The sequence below is a fragment of the Marmota monax genome, unplaced genomic scaffold, assembly GCF_021218885.2.
Source record: "Marmota monax isolate L192 unplaced genomic scaffold, Marmota_monax_Labrador192_F-V1.1 WCK01_AAM20220418_F8-fsc00068, whole genome shotgun sequence".
Taxonomy (NCBI): domain Eukaryota; kingdom Metazoa; phylum Chordata; class Mammalia; order Rodentia; family Sciuridae; genus Marmota; species Marmota monax.
Window position 1 is genome coordinate 1185390 of NW_026692352.1, and position 27723 is coordinate 1213112.

At 37.0% G+C, this 27723-nt stretch overlaps 3 protein-coding genes across 3 annotated transcripts; 1 reads left to right on the forward strand and 2 right to left on the reverse strand.

The window, feature by feature from the left end:
* Positions 1 to 769: 769 nt before the first annotated feature.
* Positions 770 to 11012, forward strand: LOC124091140 (olfactory receptor 52Z1P-like). The gene is made up of 2 exons (XM_046442111.1): positions 770 to 782; positions 10063 to 11012. The coding sequence occupies exons 1-2, from the start codon at positions 770 to 772 to the stop codon at positions 11010 to 11012; spliced, it is 963 nt and encodes a 320-aa protein (XP_046298067.1).
* A 2865-nt stretch (positions 11013 to 13877) lies between these two features.
* LOC124090956 (olfactory receptor 51L1-like) lies at positions 13878 to 14834 on the reverse strand. The gene has a single exon (XM_046441766.1). It carries the CDS (start codon positions 14832 to 14834, stop codon positions 13878 to 13880), a length of 957 nt encoding a protein of 318 aa, XP_046297722.1.
* An 11313-nt stretch (positions 14835 to 26147) lies between these two features.
* Positions 26148 to 27098, reverse strand: LOC124091141 (olfactory receptor 52A5-like). The gene has a single exon (XM_046442112.1). The coding sequence runs from the start codon at positions 27096 to 27098 to the stop codon at positions 26148 to 26150; it is 951 nt and encodes a 316-aa protein (XP_046298068.1).
* Between the last annotated feature and the right edge of the window lie 625 nt (positions 27099 to 27723).

The following is a 27723-nucleotide window of genomic DNA, read 5'->3' on the forward strand; positions in this document are numbered from 1 at the left end:
AAAAGCATGATATCAACACATGGTGACAGGATGGAATATAAGTTGATTCATTTTTCTTGGCTGCAAACATACAATTGACGATTTCTTTGTGAAACTCCTTCACCTTCAATTTGATTTAATTTTTCTGTAAACCTAAAACTTTGCAAATAAAGTAAAATTTACTGATTTTTAAAATGCTGTATTTGAAAAGTGAGAGTTCTCCAAATTCCCTATCATACTTTTCCCTTGGTAAAATCTCAAAACATCATATAAATAACTTATTAAAGTAAATTTAAATAGCCTCAAAGTATGGCTTTGTCGGAAGAGAGGTTTGTGTTCTAGCAGAGTAATCCCAACAGAAACGTCCCTATTTCTACATCATTATAATTAGGACATAAATTTTGAACTGGCGAAAATTTGCAGATACATTGCTCAGAGACTCAGTCAGGCATGGAAAATTATCAGATGCAGTTCAGATCTGGAAAATACCATTTCCACAAGTGTGAAAGACGCTGATCTAGTGAGCTGAGCCATACTTTAACTGGTGTGTCTGAGTACGAAGGTTGTCACTCAGCATGCAAAATTCTCTAAAGACTTCTTTCCAAGAAATTATTCCCTGGGGTATTATGATAAATATCATTGTGCAATACAGATGAATATATATACTTATCTCCCTGAATTCTTACAAGCTAGGTTTGACTGTTTTTCCTAAAATTTATGAATATCATTGTAGGGCATTAAGAAAAAAAATCAAGATCTACTTGTTTATGTTTCTAATGATTTAGAAATCATGCATCTAGAAGGTAAATTAGAGTAGCTTAGTAGTTAAAAGTGTGTATTCTTTAGTTAGCATGTCTGAATTCAAAAGTAGGTGTTATGTACTGTGACATGACATTCGAAAAGTTAATCCTTCAATGCTTGAGTTTCTGTTTATGTAAAATTGGAATAATAATGATAAATTCATAATAATGATAAAATAGAGGAGTTGTAACCTTCAAATTAGAAAGTAAATATAATGTTCAGAGAATATCTTTTTTTCAGGAAAATGTAAGTATTGATAAATATATATTTATATATTTGAATTATTGTTATTATGTACTATTTCTGCAGTATTTTCAACACCTACACTGATACATGATCTATCTTCTACTTAAGTGTGCTGAAGAACATCATGCTGAGTAAAATAAGCCAGATGCAAAAAGCCAAGTGTTTGATGTTTTCTCTCATATGCAAAAACTAGATATAAAAAGGTGATATCGTGAAATAGAAGAATTGTAGGGTAAGGGGAGGATCAACATCATAAAATTGACTAAATTATGTTATCTGCATTTATATCACAATGAATCCCATTTTAATGTATAATTATAATACATCATCTTTTTAAAAATTAGGTAAAAACAAGGAAAACCGGTAGAGTAGAGGAAAGGGATTGGGGGAGGGATGAGGGGAGGGAAAGGGGAAGTACTGGGGAATAAAACAGAGGAAATTATGTTATGTGCATGTAAAAATATGTCACAGTGAACATCACTGTTAAGTATAGCTGCAATTCACTAGTAAATACAGTAAATAAATAAATAAATAAATATGCAGATATTGAAATATCTGGTGCTGCTAAGACACACATATGCTAATGAAGTAAATTATCAGTCTTAAGTGACAAATAAAATTGTGGTTATAACTCTTTATTTTTAAAAATAACCATTTAAAAAAATCTCTCTTAGTGTTTTCATTAAAAACTATGTCTATGCCATGTGTCTGTACTTGAGCCCTTGGATCTGGAATTTTTTATTTCCTTCCTCATCTGAATAAGGGCAGGGGGAGACAGAAATGGAAAGTATATAAAGTGTAAGGGGAATAGACTAAATATAGAATATGTGTTGATAGTGTGATCATGTACCCTACTTCCCTATTAAAGGAAAAGATTATCTTAACAGGAAAATTGCAATTAATGTAGGGATTTTTTTGAGATAGTGTCTCACTGAATTTGATAGAAAAATGAATAATTTAATATTTGATATATATTATAGAATGTGTATTTGTATTTTAAAATATCATTTGGAGTTTTTTTTTTTTTTTTTTTTTTTAATTTTTTATTGTGGGTTGTTCAAAACATTACAAATTTCTTGACATATCATATTCCACACTTTGATTCTAGTGGGTTATGAACTCCCACCTTCACCCCATACACAGATTGCAGATTCACATCAGTTACACATCCATTGATTTACAAATTGCCATACTAGTGTCTGTTGTGCTCCGCTGCCTTTCCCATCATCCACCCTCCCCCCTCCCCACCTCTCCCCTCCCCTCCCCTCCTCTCTCTCTACCCCCTCCACTGTATAACCCTGAGGGTCTCCTTCCATTACCGTGCAATTTACCTTCTCTCTCCCTTTCCCTCCCACCTCTCATCCCTGTTAAATGTTAATCTTCTTCTCCTGTTCTTCGTCCCTACTCTGTTCTTAGTTACTTTCCTTATATCAAAGAAGACATTTGGCATTTGTTTTTTAGGGATTGGCTAGCTTCACTTAGCATAATCTGCTCTAATGCCATCCATTTCCCTGTAAATTCTATGATTTTGTCATTTTTTAATGCAGAGTAATACTCCATTGTGTATAAATGCCACATTTTTTTTATCCATTCGTCTATTGAAGGGCATCTAGGTTGGTTCCACAGTCTTGCTATTGTGAACTGTGCTGCTATGAACATCGATGTAGCAGTGTCCCTGTAGCATGCTCTTTTTAGGTCTTTAGGGAATAGACCAAGAAGGGGAATAGCTGGGTCAAATGGTGGCTCCATTCCCAGCTTTCCAAGAAATCTCCATACTGCTTTCCAAATTGGCTGCACCAATTTGCAGTCCCACCAGCAATGTACAAGTGTACCCTTTTCCCCACATCCTCGCCAGCACTTGTTGTTGTTTGACTTCCTAATGGCTGCCAATCTTACTGGAGTGAGATGGTATCTTAGGGTGGTTTTGATTTGCATTTCTCTGACAGCTAGAGATGTTGAGCATTTTTTCATGTACTTGTTGATTGACTGTATGTCCTCCTCTGTGAAGTGTCTGTTCAGGTCCTTGGCCCATTTGTTGATTGGGTTGTTTGTTCTCTTATTGTCTAATTTTTTGAGTTCTTTGTATACTCTGGATATTAGGGCTCTATCTGAAGTGTGAGGAGTAAAGATTTGTTCCCAGGATGTAGGCTCCCTATTTACCTCTCTTATTGTTTCTTTTGCTGAGAAAAAACTTCTTAGTTTGAGTAAGTCCCATTTGTTGATTCTAGTTATTAACTTTTGTGCTATGGGTGTCCTATTGAGGAATTTGGAGCCCGACCCCACCGACTGTAGATCGTAGCCAACTTTTTCTTCTATCAGATGGCGCGTCTCTGATTTGATATCAAGTTCCTTGATCCATTTTGAATTCACTTTTGTGCATGGCGAGAGAAAGGGATTCAGTTTCATTTTGTTGCATATGGATTTCCAGTTTTCCCAGCACCATTTGTTGAAGATGCTATCCTTCCTCCATTGCATGCTTTTAGCCCCTTTATCAAATATAAGATAGTTGTAGTTTTGTGGATTGGTTTCTGTGTCCTCTATTCTGTACCATTGGTCCACACGCCTGTTTTGGTACCAGTACCATGCTGTTTTTGTTACTATTGCTCTGTAGTATAGTTTGAAGTCTGGTATCGCTATACCGCCTGATTCACACTTCTTGCTTAGCATTGTTTTTGCTATTCTGGGTCTTTTATTTTTCCATATGAATTTCATGATTGCTTTCTCTATTTCTACAAGAAATGCCATTGGGATTTTGATTGGCATTGCATTAAACCTATAGAGAACTTTTGGTAATATCGCCATTTTGATGATGTTAGTTCTGCCTATCCATGAACAGGGTATATTTTTCCATCTTCTAAGATCTTCTTCTATTTCTCTCTTTAGGGTTCTGTAGTTTTCATTGTATAAGTCTTTCACCTCTTTTGTTAGGTTGATTCCCAAGTATTTTATTTTTTTTGAAGATATTTTGAATGGAGTGGTTGTCCTCATTTCCATTTCAGAGGATTTGTCGCTGATATACAGGAATGCCTTTGATTTATGCGTGTTGATTTTAAATCCTGCCACTTTGCTGAATTCATTTATTAGCTCTAATAGTTTCTTTGTAGAGCCTTTTGGGTCTGCTAGATATAGAATCATATCATCTGCAAATAGTGATAATTTAATTTCTTCTTTTCCTATTTTTATGCCTTTAATTTCTTTCGTCTGTCTAATTGCTCTGGCCAGTGTTTCGAGAACTATGTTGAAGAGAAGTGGAGAGAGAGGGCATCCCTGTCTTGTTCCAGATTTTAGAGGGAATGCCTTCAGTTTTTCTCCATTCAGAATGATGCTAGCCTGAGGCTTAGCATAGATTGCTTTTACAATATTGAGGTATGTTCCTGTTATCCCTAGTTTTTCTAGAGTTTTGAACATAAAGGGATGCTGTACTTTGTCAAATGCTTTTTCCGCATCTATCGAGATGATCATATGGTTCTTATTTTTAAGTCTATTGATGTGGTGAATAACATTTATTGATTTCCGTATATTGAACCAGCCTTGCATCCCAGGGATGAATCCTACTTGATCATGGTGTACAATTTTTTTGATATGTTTTTGTATCCGATTCGCCAGAATTTTATTGAGGATTTTTGCATCTAGGTTCATTAGAGATATTGGTCTGTAGTTTTCTTTCTTTGAAGTGTCTTTGTCTGGTTTAGGTATCAGGGTGATGTTGGCCTCATAGAATGAATTTGGAAGTTCTCCCTCCTTTTCTATTTCCTGAAGTAGCTTGAAAAGTATTGGTATTAGTTCTTCTTTAAAGGTTTTGTAAAATTCTGCTGTATACCCATCGGGACCTGGGCTTTTCTTAGTTGGTAGTCTTTTGATGGTTTCTTCTATCTCCTCAATTGATATTGGTCTGTTTAGGTTTTCTATATCCTCCTGACTCAATCTGGGCAGATCATATGACTTAAGAAATTTATCTATGCCTTCACTATCTTCTAATTTATTGGAGTATAAGGATTCAAAATAGTTTTTGATTATCTTCTGTATTTCTGAAGTGTCTGTTGTGATATTGCCTTTTTCATCCCGTATGCTAGTAATTTGAGTTCTCTCTCTTCTTCTCTTCACTAGCATCGCTAAGGGTCTGTCGATTTTGTTTATTTTTTCAAAGAACCAACTTTTAGTTTTGTCAATTTTTTCAATTGTTTCTTTTGTTTCGATTTCATTAATTTCAGCTCTGATTTTAATTATTTCTTGCCTTCTACTTCTTTTGCTGTTGTTTTGCTCTTCTTTTTCAAGGATTTTGAGATGAAGTATGAGATCATTTATTTGTTGGTTTTTTCTTTTTTTAAGGAATGAACTCCAAGCAATGAATTTTCCTCTTAGAACTGCTTTCAATGTGTCCCATAGATTCCGATATGTTGTGTCTGTGTTTTCATTTATCTCTAAGAATTTTTTAATTTCCTCCTTGATGTCTTCTATAACCCATTGATCATTCAGTAACCTATTGTTCATTCTCCAATTGATGTATGCTTTTTCCTTCCTTCTTTTATCGTTGATTTTCAGTTTCATTCCATTATGATCAGATAAGATGCATGGTAATATCTCTACTCCTTTATATTGTCTAAGAGTTGCCCTGTGACATAATATATGATCTATTTTTGAGAAGGATCCATGTGCTGCTGAGAAAAAAGTGTAACTGCTTGATGTTGGGTGGTATACTCTATATATGTCAATTAGGTCTAGGTTATTAATAGTGTTATTGAGTTCTATAGTTTCCTTATTCAACTTTTGTTTGGAAGATCTGTCCAGTGGCGAGAGAGGTGTGTTGAAGTCTCCCATGATTATGGTGTGGTGGTCTATTAGACTCTTGAACTTGAGAAGAGTTTGTTTGACGAACATAGCTGCACCATTGTTTGGGGCATAAATATTTATGATTGTTATGTCTTGTTGGTGTATGGTTCCCTTAAGCAGTATGTAGTGTCCCTCTTTATCTCTTTTGATTAACTTTGGCTTGAAATCTATTTTATTTGATATGAGTATGGACACGCCTGCTTGTTTCCGAAGTCCATATGAGTGATATGATTTTTCCCAACCTTTCACCTTCAGCCTATGTATGTCTTTTCCTATCAAATGCGTCTCCTGTAGGCAGCATATTGTTGGGTCTTGTTTTGTGATCCATTCTACTAGCCTGTGTCTCTTAATTGGTGAGTTTAAGCCATTAACATTTAGGGTTATTATTGAGATATGGGTTGTTCTTCCAGCCATATTTGTTTATTTCTGTTACTAAACATTGTTTGTTTTCCTCTTTGATTGTTTTCCCCCCCCCCTTTACTGTCCTACCTCCCACTGTTGGTTTTCATTGTTATTTTCCATTTCCTCTTCCTGTAATACTTTGGCTAGGATGTTTTGAAGAGATGGTTTTCTAGCTGCGAATTCTTTAAACTTTTGTTTATCGTGGAAGGTTTTAATTTCATTCTCCATCCTGAAGCTTAATTTCGCTGGATACACAATTCTTGGTTGGAACCCATTATCTTTCAGTGTTTGAAATATGTTATTCCAGGATCTTCTAGCTTTCAGAGTCTGTGTTGAAAGATCAGCTGTTATCCTGATTGGCTTGCCCCTAAATGTAATCTGCTTCCTTTCTCTTGTAGCTTTTAAAATTCTCTCCTTATTCTGTATGTTGGGCATCTTCATTATAATGTGTCTAGGTGTGGATCTCTTATGATTTTGCACATTCGGCGTCCTGTAGGCTTCTAGGATTTGGGATTCTGTCTCATTCTTCAAGTCTGGGAAGTTTTCTTGTATTATTTCATTGAATAGACTGCTCATTCCTTTGGTTTGGAGCTCTGTACCTTCCTGTATCCCAATGACTCTTAAGTTTGGTCTCTTAATGTTATCCCATATTTCTTGGATGTTCTGCTCATGGTTTCTTAACAGTCTTGCTGAGCTGTCTATGTTCTTTTCCAGTTGAAATACTTTGTCTTCATTGTCTGATGTTCTATCTTCTAAGTGTTCTACTCTGCTGGTAGTATTCTCCATTGAGTTTTTAAGTTGGTTTATTGCTTCCTGCATTTCTAGGATTTCTGATTGCTTGTTTTTTATAACCTCTATCTCCCTGTATAGTTGATCCTTTGCTTCCTGGATTTGTTTGCGTAATTCGTTGTCGAAGTGATCTTTCATTGTCTGAGTTTGCTGTTTAATGTCTTCCTTGATACTCCAGATCATCTGAAGCATGTATATCCTGAATTCTTTATCTGACATTCCATCTGCTGCAGCTGTTACCTCTTCTAAAGTTGCGTTGACCTGCATTGCTTGTGGTCCTTTCTTTCCTTGTCTTTTCATACTGCTTGCGTATCTTTCCTGCAGGTGCGGGCGGCGGCTCTGCTCTCTCCTTATTCCAATTGGGGTGTCGTGGCTACCACGCCGGCAGGTCACTGGGCCTGTTCTGGGAGCTGGTGGCGGCTCTGTTCTGCCCCTACTCCAATTGGGGTGACGTGTCTGTCGTACCAGCAGGCCACTGGGCCTGTCCTGCTGGTCGGTCGCAGATCTGCCCACCTTTCGGGCACGAGTGGAGGCTCTGCTTTGCCCCTACTCCAATTGGGGTGTCGTGACTACCCCGCCTGCAGGATGCTGGGTCTGTTCCTGGCAAGGAAGGCGACTCTGCTCTGTCACTACTCCAATTAGGGTGGTGTTTGTACCCCGCCGGCAGGCTCCTGGGCCTGATCCGCCGGTCTGTTGTAGGTCTGCCTACCTTGAAGGCGCGGGCGGCGGATCTGCCCTGCCCCTCCTACCACGCCTGCGGACCCCTGGGCCTGATCTGCAGGTTGATCACTGGTCTGCTCACCCTGCGGGCACGGGTGGCGGTTCCGCTCCACCCCCACTCCAATTGGGGTCACGTGACCACCACACCGGCAGGGCCTGATCCGGGCGTGGGATAAGGATCTGCTCTGCCCCTACTCGAGTTGGGGTGACGTGTGTACCACACTGGCAGGCCACTGGGCCTGACCCGCCAGGCTGTCACCGGTCTGTTTACCTTGCAAGCGCGAAGGGCGGCTCTGCCCTGCCCCTCCTACCACGCCCATGTACTACTGGGTCGTGGGTCTGCCCACCTGGCGGGTGTGGGTGGCGGCTCCGCTCCGCCCCCTCTCCAATTGGGGGCACGCGGTCACCACGCTGGCGAGCCGCTGGGCCTGCTCCGGGGGCTGGCGGCGGCCCGGCTCCTTCCCTCTGGCTCGAGGACAAATTGAGGAGACTCGGGTGACTGAGCCTCACCCCCCTTACCAGGAGACCAACTGCTTATGTCACCGCTGGTATTGATGAAGATCTCTCCTCCACCGCTTTCTGCTGACATCAGATCTCTGCCATGTTGGTATCCTATGCGAATGGCAGCATTTCGTTCCCCTTGCCAGGCAACCCAAGCAATGGGTGAGTCCTGACCTGCCCTCAGCAGGACCCGGACCGAGACACAGTTTCCGCGGGCTCCTAGCCCCGGTCCAGGGAAGTTCCGGGAGCCGGAACTCGGCCGCTCCGTGCTCGGTGTAAGCTCCTATAAGTGTAGGCTCTAAGAAGCAGCCCCCGCGGGCTCAGTTCCGGGAGCCGGAATTCGGCCGCTTAGTGTTTGGTGTATGCTCTGATAGTAGCAGGGTCCAAGAAGCAGCCTCCGCGGGCTCCGCAGCCCTGAGCCAGGGCGGTTCCGGGACGGTTCCGGGAGCCGGAACTCGGCCGCTCTGTGCTCGGTGTAAGCTCCTATAAGTGTAAGCTCCAAGAAGCAGTCCCCGCGGGCTCAGTTCCGGGAGCTGGAATTCGGCTTCTTGGTGTTTCGTGTTTGCTCTGATATTAGCAGGGTCCAAGAAGCAGCCTCCGCAGGCTCCGCAGCCCGGAGCCAGGGCGGTTCCGGGACGGTTCCGGGAGCCGGGACTCGGCCGCCCTGCGCTCCGTGTTCACTCCGATAAGATTCATTTGGTGTTCTAAAAATAAGAATAATGGCTAAGAAAAATTAGTTTGTTCTAGCTCTTTTGTTGGTGGGTATAAAAAAGGCAGTCTTTAAATCTTTTCTACTTTGTGGAAGGCTCTTTCAAAGCTAGATATTGAGTAATTATGGGCCTTGACATTTTTTCAAAGATTTTCTTATTCTAAATAATGACATATTATACTCTTAATTTTTATTTGTCTTCACAACTCCATGTCATGATCTTTGTGATTGGCACATATTTTTGTTGGGGCATTATAGCTGTACATATGGTGAGATTCATTGTTACCTATTTGTACATGAACACAATATAACAATATATTTTGGCCAATATTGTTCCCCGGCATTTCTACTTTCCCTTCCCTCATTCTTCCCTTGGTCTCTTTCCTCTACTCTACTGATCTCCCTTTGATTTTCATAAGTACATCCATCACACACATCTTTCTTTTCCTTTTTCCTCTCTAGCTTCTGTGAGAAAACATATGACCATTGACTTCTGAGTTTGGCTTATGTTACTTAACATAACATTCTCACATTCCATTCATTTTCCTGAAAATGACATAATTTCATTTTTCTTTGTGGCTGAATAAAACTCCATTGTGCATATGTCACATTTTCTTTATTCATTCATCCATTGACAGATACCTAGGCTGGTATAATTTGCTAATGTGAATTGTGATGCTATAAAGATAAGTATGCATATGTCACTACAGTATGATGACTTTAATTCTTTAGGATAAATACCTAGAAGTGGCAAGGCTGGGTCATGTCATATGATGATTTCATTTCTAGTCTTCTGAGGAAACTCCATACTGATTTCCATGGTGCTTGTACTAATTTACAGTCCCACCAACACTGTAAAAGTGTTCTGGTTGCTCCACATCCTTTTCACTATTCACTATGGTTTGTATTCTCAATGTCAGCCATCCTAACTGGTTACATGGTTATTTTATAACTTATCTCAGAACATGTTATTCATTGTCCTCACTTCTTCCACTTCTTTGTGCCAAAAGTAATAGAACTTGAATAGTATTAATAAATTTTCTACTTTTGTTTATTTTAGATATTTTCTGTTTTTCTTTTAATAGACTTTGGTCATTTCTTTGTAACAAAGCGCAACTATACATCCACTCAATTCACTTCCTTTCTGCTGACTGGTGTCCCTGGATTAGAAGACTTTCAAATTTGGATCTCCATCCCTTTCAGCTTCATGTACCTCTTGGCTGTGATAGGCAATGGCCTAGTTATTGCAGTGGTGGCCCATGACAGGAGCCTCCATGAACCCATGTATCTTTTCCTGACCATGCTGGCACTCAATGATGTCCTCCTTTGTACTGTCACAGTGCCTAAAATGCTTTTCATCTTCTGGCAAGGCCCCTCCCTGTCAACATTTGCTGCCTGCCTCACACAAATGTTCTTCCTTCATGCTCTGTTCCTCTCTGAATCTGCAATTTTACTGGCCATGGCTTTTGATCGTTATGTGGCTATCTATGCACCACTCCATTATGCAACTCTGCTTACAGGTTCTCTCATTGGCAAGGTGGGTCTGGCTCTGGTGGCTCGAAGTGTGGTTGTTGTCATCCCCGGTGTCCTCCTCATTCTCCGGCTACATTTCTGCAGGAGCAATGTTATTCACCATACATACTGTGAGAACATGGGCATTGCCAAATTGGCCTGCAATAGCTTTACCCTTAATAGCATTTATGGACTCACTGCAGCTCTTCTTACCACAGGGCTGGACTGTATCCTTATCTCCCTCTCCTACTGGCTAATCTTGAGAACAGTCTTTCAACTGCCTTCAAGGGAAGCTCGGAAAAAGTCGTTTGGAACCTGTGGAGCTCATATATGTGTCATCCTGATATTCTATACTCTGGCTTTCTTTTCCTTCTTTACCCATCGCTTTGGGCACCATGTGCCCAGGCATGCCCTTATCCTCCTGGCAAACCTCTATCTATTGGTGCCACCTACCATGAACCCCATTGTTTATGGGGTAAAGACCAAAGAGATAAGGATACGAGTACTGGCACTTGGTACCTAACCAAATTGATGTAAGAGTAATGAAACAAGGACCGGGGGACTCTAGAATGGATAATCAAACTAAAATATAAAATCTGAATCAATCAGGGCATATCTATCCTAGATCACCTAAATATTGGTTAGAGCCTAAAATATTCATATTTACAAATGCTATCTTCCTAAGATGGAGTAAGTAAGAAGTTTACAGGGAATTTAGACACCATCAAGGAGTATATCAATAAATTAAGGAAATTGGAAAAATGTCAGAATAACAGAGTAGGGGAATTAAATACCACTTTTGCAGTACATATGCTTCTTCTCTATCTATTTTCCAAGAATAAGATAAAGTGAAAACTCCATGAAGTAAGGATTACTTCTGATCTAAGTTTCACTATTCTATTAACAATACCCAGAATATAAAAGTAATTTAATAAACAGTTGCAGAGTAGATAAACATCTCAATTAATCAAATAATAAATACATAAATAGCAAATTTCCTGGTAGACCCTCATGAATAGGACCTGCATGCAAAATTCTTCTTTTTATTTTCTCTCTAAAAAACATTCTTTTAATTTCCAGAAAATATATATTTCTTGTCTCCTTTGGTAAAATAAATATTTGTAACATTATTCAACAATACGAGAAAAATTTTCTCCTAGTTAAAAATTCATATCCAAATGAGATATATCCTCAATCATACTATTGGAATTCTAAGCAGGAACAGGCAGGCTTCTCATGTTAGAAGCATTGATTACCAGAGGACTGGACACCAGCCTTCAGTAAGTTTTCAATGGCAAGATAAAATTTCTGACCGTAATCCACAATGCTATGACATGACCATCTACTTCTTTATTTAATCATATGTATTCAATCACTCTTCTCTTCACCAAATATATTTTGCTAGGAATTATTATCTTAATTTTGACAATATATATTTTCAAATGCTTTTGTTGAGATAAATTTCATGAACATAATGTAATTCTAACACCAAATTATAATACTTACCACAGAAGATGGTAATTTACAAATCCCCAAATTTTGATAATCAATGCTAAAAGAGTTTTACTTGCATGTAAATTTAAAAATATAGACTCCAAGATTTTAAATGTATTTTTTCTTTTTTTATTAAATTATTTGTTTATTCTAATTAGTTATATGTGATGTCAGAATGCAATTCATTTCATAGTGTATTTTGAATCATAGTAACTAAGAAAAGTATGTTTAATATTCAGAAATGTAAAATGTAGTTTGCATTTTAAAGTCTTATTTCAAAGATGATTATATATAGTTGAATATTACTTGTATGAATGATAATAATGTTCAGTTTCTCAAAATTTTCTTAAATTAATTTTGAATTATTTATTTATCCTATCAAGAGAATCATCTCACTCTGATGTTTCTATTTCTTGCATTATTCTTAGTTGGTATTTCTTTGGTCAAGGTGAATGTGCTGAAAGAATGTGGTAATGAGATGTAAATTCAGGAAAGGGGTAAATAAATACTATTGGGAACAGACATGGTTGAATCAAAACCAGGGAACAAACAAAAGTTCATGGATTTTCCAGGAATGCTTTATGTACTTGTAATTTGCAGAACTAATTACACATTTCTAAGATCAATTTTATTGTATGAAATGAGACTTCATATCAGCTCCAGGATTTAAAAAAATACATATACATACAAGTCCTTCTTTGTTCAATGATTGGTTTATTTCTTAATATTTATGCACCCAGTATTGCTAAGTACCTCTTTTACACCAAGTATAGTCTAATTCTTACAGATCCTGTGTAATTGTAGTTAGAATAAAATACATTATATTATATTAAGACCAACATCAATATTAGAAGTAATAAAATAAAACATGCCTAAAGTCTTCCTTTCCTTCTTGGTTTATTTTACTCCTTCAGCCATTGTATACATGTGAATTAAGACAATTCAATTAACTTTGCAAGTATTATAATGCAATCTTATACACAAGCATGTCTGGTCTATTATAGAGATATAAGAAAACAATTTTCTGTTTTGAAAAGAGATCTGGGTAAAACTTGTCTAGAATTTTGTATTTCTTGCTACCACACACTTGTAAATAGTTATACCTCACTGCATTATCTTTTTTATATTTAAAAGTATAATTTAACCTAAATTATTATTAAAATACAGTATAACAATGGTTTATAGTTAGTAATTTCAAATGATACAGCCTGGGAGCTTTAAAAATTTCTAAGTCTAATATTTCTACAAGATTAAAGTTATTATCAAAAAATTAGATAAAATAAACATGGGAGATGCCCTTTGTTTTCCTGAAGAAACCAAATTTTCCCAGATAAGGAAGATCATACATATTAATGTTTAAAAGATGATTCTGATATACTGTGATGGTTGATAACTTCTGCTTTGATCCAAAATATATTTTGGATCAATATATTTTTGGATCAAGATGTTAACATCTGTAAGAAAGAAAATAAACATATATACAAAAACAATAATATAACAGAAAAGGAAGTTAAAATTTTATGCCAAATGTTATAGAATAATACAAATCAAAGAAATGAGTTTTGAACATTCAAGGAAAATTTCATAGGTAAATCAATACCTTGGGTAAAGGTTAAGATTAAAAATGGAAGATGGGAGGAAATGATTTAAAACACATCCTCTGCAAAATATTCATAATTAAAGGGTTTTTATGAAGCATGTGTTAGGTCAGGCTGTCTAATCCTAGTGAATGTCAACTTTCTCTTCTATAGCTCTTTTTTCATGCTTTGTTAGATTTTCTTTTATGCTTTCAGTAGTCTTTTGTTGACAAGATTGGTTCCAACATACCTAGAGCAGATAATTAGCCAGGAGTTCTTATCATTAGTGCTGATCCGATTGTTGCCTTGAGGACATTCTACATTGAAGAAAAAATTTTGTGGGGGAGAATCAAATGGAGGACTCCTTGGCGGATCTGTTTGGTTTTCACACTGTAGATGATTGGGTTGAGCACAGGTGGGACCATTAAGTAGATATGCGCCATAAAGATGTATGTGAAGGGAGAGGAATGTTTGGCAAAACGATGGACAATAGATAAGCCTATCATGGGCACATAGAGAATGAGCACAGCACAGATGTGGGACGCACATGTGTTAAGAGCCTTAAGCCTCCCCTCACGGGATGCAATCCTCAACACTGAATGAAGGATGAATACATAAGAAACTAAAATACCCAGAGAGTCCATGCCCCACAGCATGGTAATCACAACCAACCCATATATGACATTAAACTTGGTGTCAGCACAGGCAAGGCGGATGATGTCCTGGTGCAGACAGTAGGAATGAGAAAGGACATGGGAGTGGCAGAAGGGAAAGAAGGCCAAACGGGTCAGAAGTGGCATGAGTGGAAGAGCACTTCTGAGCAGGGCTGCAATTCCAATCTTGGCAATAAGCTTTGGGGTGAGAATAGTAGCATATCGCAGGGGGTGACAGATAGCTACATACCGGTCAAGGGCCATGGCCAAGAGCACAGATGATTCAGTGAAGGAGAAAGTGTGAATCAAAAACATTTGGATGACACAGATATTGAACGGGATCTCCTTGGAAATGGACCACAACACCCTTAAGAGTGATATCATTGTGGGCAGGGACATGCCCATGTCACTGAGGGAGAGCATGGCCAGGAAGTAATACATGGGCTCATGGAGCCTGGGATCTGTCCGGACAATATGCAGGATGATGCAGTTGCCTGTTATTCCAACAAGGTAGAAGAGGCAGAAGGGGATGGAAATCCAATGGTGGAATTCTTCATAGCCAGGAATCCCTGTGAGAAAGAACGTGGAGGACAGGGTACTGGTAGAGTTTGAGGCTCCCATAGGTCTGACTTTTAAGCCACAACCCAATTCCACAGACACTCCAATGGGTAAAGCATTGATAAGACCAGAATTTGCATCATGGAAAACTGAGGAAATAAAAAGAAGAAAACAAAACTTCAGTCCTTACCTCTAATCACACTTTAACCCATCCCCAAATTTCTGCTTCATTTTTATCCATATCATTGCCAGTATTCTCAGTTAAGTAAAATATTCACGTTAGAATCCCTAGGACCTTCACTTTTGCCTCCCAAATGAAAAGCCATTCAATATCCCCTCTAAATGGTGATGATCTTCCAAAAACACTTTCCAAACAGAGCAGCATACATGAAAAATTCTATAACATATTTTTAATTTTATAATGTATTTAGGAGATTTCTTGGCCAGGATGCTTGTAATAATACATTAGCCATATTTAATGACTGCTGCACTGGTTTACATTAAATTCCTTCATCTGCCTAAATTTGATATTTTCTTTCACAATGTTAGAAAAACAGGCAAGGTACATTTACAGAATTCAAGCAAGTATGAGACAGCATGAATCCTAATCTTTTTCTTAATTAATTAATTAATTTGTTCTAATTTATTATATATGATTCCTATTCTTATCTACCCACAATGATGAGATTGATGACACAGTCTAGGCCTCTCCAGACAACTGACTTTAATATCTCTTTGGTTTTGCCTTGTCATCCCCAAGAGCTAACAAGGGCAGTAAGACTCAATGTAAATAATATATAAATTTCAAAGAAAATGTTATAGTAAAATATAAAGTATACAATTTAAAATAGAATTGACTTTCACTCTGATTTTTAAAAATTTCAGAATCTATTTCCTTTTATTTCCTATTCAGAACTCTGAGACTTGTTTAAAAACTTATAATTTAAGGAAAAATATAGAGAAAATAACAGAAATATTTACTTACATTAGAGCCCAAATGAGTCTATCACTCTCTGACATTGACATTAAATCTTTTGTCAAATGATTTTTTGAGAAAATATTTTCCCCATTTCCATGGTCAAAAAATAAAAATAAGAATAAAAAATGTCTGAAGTAGAAAAGAGAACTGTTTCTTCATACCATACTCTTGTGTATCATTCCCACATATCCATGTTTACCAAATGCTGACCTGGGAATTTACCATCCAAGGGACAAATTACTTCCAATGATAATTAATAGATCAATATCCTCCTGTCTTGTGAAGTCTGTTTTGCCCCTTGGAGGCTCTTAATTCCCTTTTAATCTCCTTAAGTCCCATGAAGATGCACCCTAAGTGTAGCAGATATTTGCCTGGAATGTTTAATAACAGTAATTTTCTAGGAAACTAAAGACCCACAAACAAGAAATCAAAAAGTAAATTACAGAAATAAATTAAGCTTTGCTGACTATTCATATTATAATCAAATTCTATCCACGTATTGTATACACTGGTACTTACAGCCCTGCCATTCTCCTTATTCTTTCTGCCTTTCCCCACATGCTGCTCTCATCTTGGGCTTGTGTACCTATCCTTCTTTATATGCTCACACTCCTGATCACCATCATCCTCCAGATTTCCAGATCTGATCCCTTCTTCTTGATTCCTTTCCAGTCTTTCAGCCCAAATCAGAAACAGGAAATCTGTCTTTTCTATCTCACTGCTCAGTCAGTTAGGACAATTTCTCTGATCTAATAACTTCTGTCTCTAACTGCCAAGGAGGAGGAAATGTGAAGTTAAATGGAAGGCTGGAAGATATCTGAACTGAAGTCCAATTTCTTTTCTGCTTAGTGATCTCAGTGACTCTTTTTTGAGGCTTTAAGGAGGTGGCTGCCCATCATCTTCCTAATTAACACTCTGCTTCTCTGGCTCTGTAGTCACACCCATCTAGGTTATTTTCTACTTTCAATGCTTGATCATTTTTAATAGGGGACAAATGATTATTTTTATCTGCCCCATGTTGACTCCTTTGTCAACTCAAAATAATGGCAACTTCACTGGATCGTTGTGGGAATAAATGGGGATATCCAAGAGTGATCAAATCAAGTAAATTAGCATATTCATCATCTCAAACAGTTATCACTTCTGTTCAGTGAAACATTAAAACATGTCAATTAAAATTAAAATACAAAAGAAAATGATATATTGTAGGTAAAATACTTAAAGTCTATCCTGTACAAGGGACCACAATGTGCCGCTATTGCTACTAACAATGAGGCAATGAGGACAGCAGCAGCAGAGGTCCTGTGAGACCTAATGGGAGGGTGGAAGAGATGGGCACATCTGGAGTGCCTTCTCATAGAGGTAAACAGGAAGAATGGGCATTTCACAAATTGATCTAAGTAGCCACATGGTGAGAATGTCAGTTTGGTTCAGTGAAGTCCCAACATAGGCAGAAATAGGAATAACTTGTTTTTCTCTCCTCTGAATTCCTTTAATAATTTTTATGGGCCTAACTATGTGCTTTTCATTCTATTCAGTTAGTGCCAATTTGGGGGGGGGGGAAAGTATAGGGTGGCATGGGAATTTCCACCTAAACAAACCATGATCTCCTTGGGCTTTAGTGGATGATGACCCTGAATAGCCACATTCGTATTCTGAAGTTCCCACAATTTCTGTATTTACTGTGCAACATCTGTATTCACCAGTGATAGTTCTCCTGATGTTCCACAACCCCTTATACTGTAGCACTGCTTGATTTCACCATCCAACTCCTACTGCTCCTGATGCTGTACTTTTATAATATCCCCAAGGCCATGAGATATCTTCCACCCTTTCTCAGAAGAAGAGGGTCGATTTTGAGGGTTTTGTTTATTAACTTCAAAATCTAAAAAGACTTATAAATTAGGGTTAAGATCTCTGAGCTGTAATTAAAGTAGTGATAGAAAACACTGATACTTCAGATTGAAAGGAATCTTGAGGTTATCTGGTGAAATTCTAATTTCGTTCTGTAATTTAATCCCTTCTCTGTTATGTCTGAAAACAATCTTTACTTGTGTAAACAACACACCCCTGGACATTAACATCCGGGGCTTCTTGAATAAGCCCTGTCTATCTGTAAAGCCAGTCTGACTTGGAGACTCAAAGCATGAATATGAACAAGGTAGGTATTTTGACGAAAATAATAATGTCCTTTGGTGAAAATAACTTTTCCTTTCCTGACCCAGTTTCTGTGTCCTCCTCATACTTTTAATGTCTGCCTTCTCTTTTGCTTCTCGGGTTACCCCATTTTTTTTGCTATTTCCTCCCACTTTTATTTCCCCCAGGTCTCACATACTTGGTAGACTAGTTCCTCTTGCTGTGAATGACCCTTCTGTTTCTGAGAGCCAGCAGGATGCCTTAATAAGCCTTCCTTCTTCAGTCCTCAGAGACATGAGGCCCCATGATAAACACAGGACAGTGGCTACAATCTTGCCAATGCTAACATATGGGGACTTTTTCAAAGTCCTCTCTATACTACTTCAAGATTGCAGCCGGACATTACAATTTAGAAGCATAGAAGAAAGAATTCTTTGGAAATGCTCAAATATTTATTCCATCATTGTCTGAAATACATGAAGTAATGCAACAGGAGATGAAATGCTGGCATACGGTCACAATATGACAACATCCACTAACAGTGACAATAATGTAATTTTGAATATGGTATATAGATAATAGCAGGGACTAATTAAGAATTTATACTGTGAGGAACATAGGTCTATTACTTAAGTACTGGAAATATCTTGTGTTCAGTTCTACATAATATTAATAATGGATAAAAATGAAACTCAATTATTTGATTTCCTTCCTCAAAATCATATAATAAGCAATAAAGCCAACATTATTATCCAATATCCTGATTCTCTAGTCTGGTTCATTTCTCTCTGTGATAGAGTTCTCAAAAAAGCAAATTTGAACTGACTATATGACAGCTTTTGTTCAATGAATAAAAATCCTGTTTGTCAATAATATTGACTTCTAAATGCCTGTTGTCGGATTGAATCCTGCAATAGGTAGACTACTAACTGATAAAAATATCTATAGGATTTGGAATTTGAATAGTAATATCAGTCCCACTTAGTATAGGAACTATCTTAATATCTAAGCTTATTAATCTCCAGATGCTACTGTAGTCCATGCACTCAACCAATAGCTGTTGTTTTTTTGTTGTTGTTGTTTTGTTTTTGTTTTTTCATAAACTCATGACCTCAGGAGAAGTTACACTTCTCATAAAGAAAATTTTGTTAATTACTAAAGAAATTCAATATCCACTAATAGTCTATGAAAATGAGATGCTATGCTTTATCATAAGAAAAACTTTCCCATCTCCATCTTTTTACCTCCCATTGTGAAACTACTAGCAGATAAATGATTTGTTCTTATGTCATTCACTGGTACTGGATATCCTAAAAATTATCTTTGTACTTTAATTATTTTATATTAATTTAAATAACATTGAAATTATCTAATTTTGCTATGATAAAAAATCCTTAATTTAAAAGATTATCATTATTCAATGCAAATATACTGCATTGTTTTATGTTTTATATATTTCTCAGATATGCAATGAGAGAGAAAAAGCAATTACAACCCCCTCAATTGCCAAATGCTCTGACAACCCAGATCATAAATGCAATCCCATATGTCCATTTAGATGAGGAGAACCTGATGGGCAAATACCCACCTTTAGAGTTACAAGTAGAACATTACTTAGACCAACAAGAGTGAGAATGGGTACAAATGTTGACAGCCAAGGAGATGTCTGAAAAAACAGCAGAACTCATTTGTTCTCTATCACACAATCTCTTGGGAGCACCGCACATTCAAACTATAACACTCCACACATTTTAATTTTTTGATGTCCCCATTTACATCTTTCTGTATTGCATATTTAATAACATTAATATAGTTGTTATTTGTATTTTTTGTTTTTTAGTCTTCATACTAAATATACGAATGGTTTATGAACCACATTCACTTTAGAGCATTCTGAAACTGCGTATTGCTCTTTTCAGTGAGTCTTACCATTCAATATATTCTTCTTACTCATTAACATGTCTTTCTTTCAGTTCAGAGAAATCCCTTTATCATTTTTGGGTAGAGATCTTATGCTGTTAAATTTTCTCAGCTGAGCAATAGTGCTGGGCACCTGTTCCTCCTTAGCAAGTACAGTGGGCATCTCATGCCACACTCTACTGTCCTGTGTGTGAGGTTTCTCCTGAGCAGTCTGTTGTCAGGCCCATTGTGATACCCTTCTGTATTATTTCTTTTCTTTTGCTGCCTTGAGAACGCTGTCTTTATTAGAACCCTTGGAGAGTTTGAATATAATATGCTTAGACTTGGTCTAGCTGAATTTGGCTGATCTTTGATCTACCTGTTCCTGGATATATGTATCCATCTCTAGTTTTATATTTATTTATTTATATATTTTTAATCTTTTGGTTATTCTCTTGAATAAGCTTTATACCCTCTTTGATATTATCAACTTCCTCTGGAATGCCCATTAACTTGAATATTTTCCATTACAATGGTGTTCTAAAATTCATATAAACTTTCCTCACTATTTTTAATTCTTTTTTCCCCTCCAACTATGTATTTTCAAATATTCTATTTTTAAGCTAACTCATTCTTTCATCTGTTGTCTCTTCTGTTTTTTGAGACCTTTTTTCACAATTTTAATTACACTTAGTATGCTTTTCAGCTCACGGTTTGCTGTTGGACTTATAAAATTCTAAATGTCTCAGAGTATTAGACTGTTTCTGTGTCTTCTTGAAGTCTGATGAGTTATTTATTAAAAGAGTGATTTTTGAATTCTCCATCTGAAAGTTCTGATCCTCTCTGAGTGTTGCTATAGGGTCACATACTGTCACCTTATTCTGTTCTTTAAGATCATGATTCCTGGAAAGTTCTTCATACTTGTTGATGTACAATTTTGTCTCTTTATTAAGGATTAGGTTTTTATTCAATTTCTTACAATCTGGCATTTGTGGTGTTCTTCCTTTCAAAAACTGTAAGCAGTGCATTTGTTTCCTCTCTGGACACTTCCACTATTTCCGCACTGTTTGGTCCCCTAAGTCCAGGTTTGCTGTCTAAGTGTTGTTTTTTTTAGTTCAACACTAGAGGGTGTCCCAAGCCTAGGCCTGTCCCAAATTCTAGGTGTGTTGTTCCAAAAGATCTGGAAGTGTCTAAAAAGGATGCTGCATCCCCACATCTCCTACCTGGTAGGAGAATATGCCACAATCCTCATCCATGGTCACAGGCAAAGGATTCTGCTGGGTTCTGGTCCTTACTATGAGGAGATCAGCACACAGACCTAGGCAGTGGCTTCACAGCTACCTTTTTTTACTCTTCTGCCTCCCCTGTCCAGAGTGGGAGGCTGAACTAAAGTCACTCGTGTGAATTTGGGGTGACACAAAACACCACACAAACACACCTTTTATATGAGCTTCAGGATGGCTTCCATGTCTCCTGGCCTTAGGTTCCCCAAGAAGGGGAGCAAGAGAAGGTCATGAGAGGCTGAAGAGAGAGAGAGAGAGAGAGAGAGAGAGAGAGAGAGAGAGCCCAAGAGCGAGCAAGTACATTCAGAAGTGGGCTTTTACATGGGGGGACGCTGTTTCTTAGAACATTCTATCCAAAAATGTCAGAATGGGTAGGATTACAAAGGAACAGGTGAGTGTAACTCAACCCCAGCGGGTGGCCTACACCTGGAGCCACATCTTGTTATCCCAGCTGGGGTAATGCCCAAGTTACTGCAGAACACAATAATTGTTCAGGACCCTGGGGCATCAGGAGTTAAAGATGTGTTCATCCAGGGCGCCTCCCCAGACTCTTCCTAAGAGATAATTGCTTTATTCAGGGGAAGAAGGAGTAGTCAGTTTCACGGGCATTGACGACAATCACAGATCATACCCTGAACCCAAAACTTACCAGGAGCAGTGCAGCACTGAATGGACCAGCACACACTCTGCTGTGGCCTCTCTGCTGGCCCAAAACTGCTGCAAAGAGCCACAGCTGGTGCTGGCTGGGATATTAGTCTGTGTACCTGGGTCTGTGAGTCACCAATAGGCACACAGATGGGTCCAGAGGCACCAGCTGTAGGCACTGTCCTGGGGACGGTGACTATTTTGATTCACACAGTGCTGGGTTTTACCAGCCCCATATTAAATTCTAAGACAAGGACTTATGCTCACTTTCCTGACCTAATCAACAGGAGCTGGAGCTTTCATCCTTATTATCTGTCCAAGGTTGTAGTAGAGGTGATGGGCATGGTACCTTGGCCACCTGACTAAGAGGGACAAGAGGCTCAGCTAGGCAGCAGAGTCTATGAGCCCTGTCCAGCACTGAGTTTCCCTGTGTTGGGGACCACACTGGGAAAGATCAGGACTTAATTTCTGCTTCCTACAACTTTCTGCACATTGGGCTCCCTGGGGTTGGAAGAGGGCTGACACTGACAGCTCTTTTCTTCCTACCTTCTTCAGTGTGTGTTTCCAGGCACTGCAGTGTTCCACCTGAATTCCGAGGTGATGTGAAGGTGTTTGGTGCATGAGGAGCTGTCTAAACTGGGCAGATGATCACTGCAGCCTCCTACTCAGCCTCCCTATTGCTCCCATCTCCTAACTTTTGATCATATCTATTTAATGACCTAGCCCTTTTACACCTAAGTGTGCACCCCAAATGAAACAGAGATCAAAAAAGATTTATAAACGAACATGAACAGCAGCTTTATTTATCACACCTACAACTTGGAAAGAACCCCAATGCCCATGGACAAATGAATGGATAAGTAAATTGTAATATATTCATAGAGTAAAATATTATTTAGCAAGAGAAAATGAACAATTGATGAATTAATTTAAAAGTAATTATGATAAATGAAAATAACTAAATAAAAAATGCTATTAAATAGCATTTTTTTGCATCAAAATCTACAATGTGCAAAATTCACCTGTACTGATAGCAAGCAAGTGGTCACCTGGAGATGGTGGTAAATGGAGGGAAGAATAACAAATGCACTTGAAATCAGGGTGATTGCTGGGTTAATTGAAGTAATGGTTTTATAGACCTACATGTCTGTCAAAACTGATTAGATTGTATACTTTATGTACAGTTAATCATATGCTCTTTTATACTAAAATTGTAAAAATAAACACTATCTACTACTTCTATTATTAAAATGTGATTCTACATTTATTTTATATCTTAAAATGAAGATAATGGAATATATATGATCATAAGCGTACATGAGGCAGATGTTTTAAATACAGCAGGGTAAGTATTAGACTTTAGTGTTTGATAATTTTGGCTACATTGAAGCACATATATCTGTTCCTCAAAATGCATCAACAGTATATTTCAGAAAAGATGACAATATTTTCAATATGTATAGCAGAAAATTGTTGCACACAACATATATAAAGGACTCTTAAATATTAGTAAAAACTAACATAGATAATTTAATAATTCAGGTAGAAATGGACACAATTATTAAATTTATACAAAAGAATATGCAATCAGGCTATATATGTGAAAATATGATCCAATTTTGATAGTTTTCAGACAAATGTCAATTAAAAACCACAAAGAGTTTCTACTACTTATAAACCATGTGACTAAAATCACAAGGTCCAGTCTCAAGCATGGGAAAAATATCAAGCAACACAATATTCTTATTCTTTATGGTAGTTTTAGTTGATGGAAGCATTCCAGAAATGTTTAAAAGTACCTACCAATATTGATATGTATGAATTGGTCTTTTGATTCTTAGATGTACCAATCAGCATTCAAAGTGCATGAAGACACATACATAGGAATATATTATTTATAATTGATCTTTTACATTCAAATATATTATTTATATTTGACCTTTGTCAATGCACATCAACATAAAAAAGTCAACAAATTACAGTGTGTTTTACCATGGCATATTATTCAAGGAGAAAGATGAGCAGAATAGAGGTACAACCAGCAACCTAAACAAAATTTATAAGATACACACAATATATACTGTGTAAGTCATTCATACAAAATTCAAAATCAAACAATACTAAAATTTAAAACTTAGGAATGCCTACTTAGGCTGCGAAGTATATAGAATAAACGGGGGGGGAGGAAATAATTATATTAGATGTAAGAAAGAAGTTTATACTTGTTAGGGGAAGTGAGAGATTGTGATAACAAAAGGACAATTACAGGACATGTTGACAGTGAGTAATGATTTATTTCTTCACCTACATTGTAATATCATGGTCATTTTCTTTATAATAAGTTTTTCCCTTTTATGCTTGTAAATTATAAACTAAAATAAAAAGAAAAAATACATTTCCACCAGTGGTTTTATTTACCTATTTTTTTCTAATCACTTAAATCTAAGATATTTGTAACTACTTACTCATAGATAAAGAAGAGCTATTACCACACTTGTATTTTCTTCTGTACTATCTACTCTTACAAATTTACCTAAATCTAGTTGCTAAATTATTACAACCTAAAATAGTTTCCCATAGTTAATTCTGATGTCATAGGAGTTTCATTTAAAAATTATTTTTCCAATTTACATGTGTATTTTAAGATTTTTGTTATCTTACTTCTTATTCCAGAAAAAAATACTTAAACCATGAATTCCTAAGGACACATACTGGATTTCTTTTTTCTGATGCAAGGAGGTTGGATTATTATATTTTCTGTTGATTTGTTCCAAAAAGGCATTTTTCTAGTTTCATTTATTTACTTTGTTGTATTTTACATTTGATACCTTGAATTTCATTATTTAATTTATGATTAACTGGTAGTTATCATTTTATTCTATCATTTTGGTTTCTTATTTGGAAATACCATATGTGTACTCTCTCTATTCTTATTTTTCATGCATAATAACTTTATGAAAATTTTGTATATTTGGCACATATTTTTCTAAGAGAATGATTCTTCAATAATTATTCGCTTTGTATTATTAATCCCACAAATACTGGAATATCTAATTATCCAATGCAGAATTAAAATGAATTATTTAGTTGTTTGCATTTATTATTTCATTTAACATCTTATTCAGCTTGTCTGCCTATCCACTAACATGATTCTTTTTAATTTTGAAAATGTTTCTATTAGTGCATTATAGTTGTGCATACTATTTCAGTTCAGTTGACATAATCATACACACATGGAATATAATTTGCTACAATTCAGTCCCCAGTACTTCTTCTTTCCCTCTTTTCCTCCCTCCCTCTGTTCCCCTTCCTCTACTCCACTGGTTTTCCTTTATTTTTTTTAAATTACTGCTTTATATACATATACATAAAGAAAAGTTTACTGTGATACATTCATATGTGTACATAGTATAATTTGGTCAATTTCTCTTCACCATACCTCCTTTTTCTTTTCCCTCCTGCCTTCCCCTCAACCCTCTTCCTCTATTACACTGATCTCTTCCACTGACCTCTATCCCCTTCTTTAATTTAGCCTTCACATATAAGTGAAAATATTCAGCCCTTGACTTTCAGAGTCTAGATTCTTTCACTTATAATGATGTCCAGTTCCTTCCATTTATGCTGGTAAATGATGTAATTTCATTTTTTTTATGGCTGAATAAAACCCATTATGTATGCATACCACATTGTCTTTATCCAGTTATCTGTTGATGGGTACCTGGAGTGGCTCCATAGCTTGGCTTCTGTGAATTGTGATGCCATAAATATAATTGATTCCAAATTTGTTAAAATGTAGATTCAAAAAATAGGAAATACAGTGGAATGAATCTAACATAACTATCCTATATATATATGAATACACCACAGTGAATCTCCACATCATTTAAACCACAAGACTGGGATCCTAATTAGATAACATGTACTCCATGTTTCTATAAATATGTCAAAATATACTCTACTGTCATGTATAACTAAAAAGAAGAAATTTATAAAATGTTTTAAAAAGCAAACAGCAGGAAATAGAATATAATAATTATAAATAAATATAATAATTATAAATAAACATAATAAATTATAAATAAACATAATAATCATAAATAAATAAATAAAATAGAACATAATATTTAGAATCAAGCACTTTTCTCTGAAATCTTATTTTATATATAAGTCTAAGGAACTAGAGAGGAAGCATTGAGTTTAAATGGACAGGGTATACATAGAAGAATGACATAACTAAATTGAAATCTCAACACAAGAGAAATTTTGTTTCTTATGTTTTAGCCAATCAATTGAATACCTCCTTAAATTATGAGCATCTGAGATATAAACCTTTATTTTTAGATGTAACTATTTGAGGAAGATATAATTTTTTTACCTCAGTGAAGTTGTTACTTATAACCAACCAAAAACTTCTATGCAGGGAGTAGTTAACAATCAAGAATTTGGGGAGGAGACAAACATTTTCCAGACATGTCTGCGGATTTCTTTGGTCTTAACTCCATAGACAATAGGGTTGAGAAAAGGTGGGACTAACAGGTAAAGATTTGACAAGAGGATATGAACATAGGGTGGTATGTGAGAACCAAACCTGTGTGTAAAGAAAGAGAAGAAGGCCAGGAGGTAGAATGGTAGGAAGACACAGATGTGAGCTACGCAGGTATTGAAGGCCTTGACTCGGGCCTCCTTCTGGGGCAACTGGAAGACAGTGACAAAGATTCGAACATAGGACATGGTAATAAAGATTATGTCAAATCCTAGGATGGCAAAGGCAACAAATAGGCCATATATCTTGTTGACTCTGATGTCTTCAGCAGCCAGTTTCACGACGGCCATGTGCTCGCAATAAGAGTGGGAAATAACTGTAGTTTGGTAGAGTTTCAGTCGGCATTTGATAAGCAGCAGGGATGGTAATGAAAGAATGGCAGACCTCATTGTTACTCCCACTCCAAGATGAGTCAAGAGTTTCTGGGAGAAGATAGTAGCATGTCTCAAGGGGTTACAGATGGCCACATAGCGATCCAGGGCCATTGCCAGCAGGACGCCTGATTCAGTTCCCTGGAATGAGTGAACAAGACCCATTTGCAGGAGGCAGGCATCAAAAGAAATCTCTGGCCAATGAAACCAGAAGATGCCTAACATTTTGGGAAGAATACAGGTGCTAAGTGCCATGTCTGTGGCTGCCAACATGGCCAAAAATATGTACATGGGTATGTGGAGGCTGTTTTCTTTTTTGATGATAACCAAAATGAGGGAATTCCCAATCACAGCAATGACGTACATGGTGCAGAATGGAATCCCAATCCAGCACTGCACTGACTCCAGGCCAGGAATCCCAACTAGTGTAAAAACAGAAGGCATGAAGAAGGAGCCATTGAATGTGAGCATGGTGACTTCTTGGTCAGAAGAGCCACGTGGTGCTGCTGCTGTTTCATCTTCTAATCCATCTCAAGACTGGATGAATTGAAAATGAGGAGAAAATAATTTATTTTAGAAAAATATACTGGAGTTAGATTAGGAGTATGCTCTTTTAACCCTTTCACCCCCAAAACTCCTCTCTATTTTTCTTTCTATTTCCTTTGCCAAAGTCATTGAAAAACGAGCCATCAGGATCCATGTTTCTGTATACCATGATAATATTAAATGAGCAAAATTAAATTTACTAGATGATTACTTTCTGTTCCCTTACTACTGAACCAAGAGGATTCCCTTTATCTGCGTTTGCTACTAATCGGGTATGTTTGTGACTTGTAACTTGGAAAAGAGACAAAAAATTATTTAATTATAAAGATATTTTGAAATCTAGGTTCTACCTACACCTTATATAAAGAATTCAGAGGTGACAGAGCAGTTTTCTGAAACTCAGAAGACAAGCTTTCCAGGAACATTTTTCAGTTTTGCTGCTCTTTAGCTGGATTTCTTAGGTTAGCCTATTTATACTTTATTTTGTCATAAATTCCCTTGGAATACAATCAAACTCATTTCTCAAAGTTCCAATTTTCCCAAATCCAAG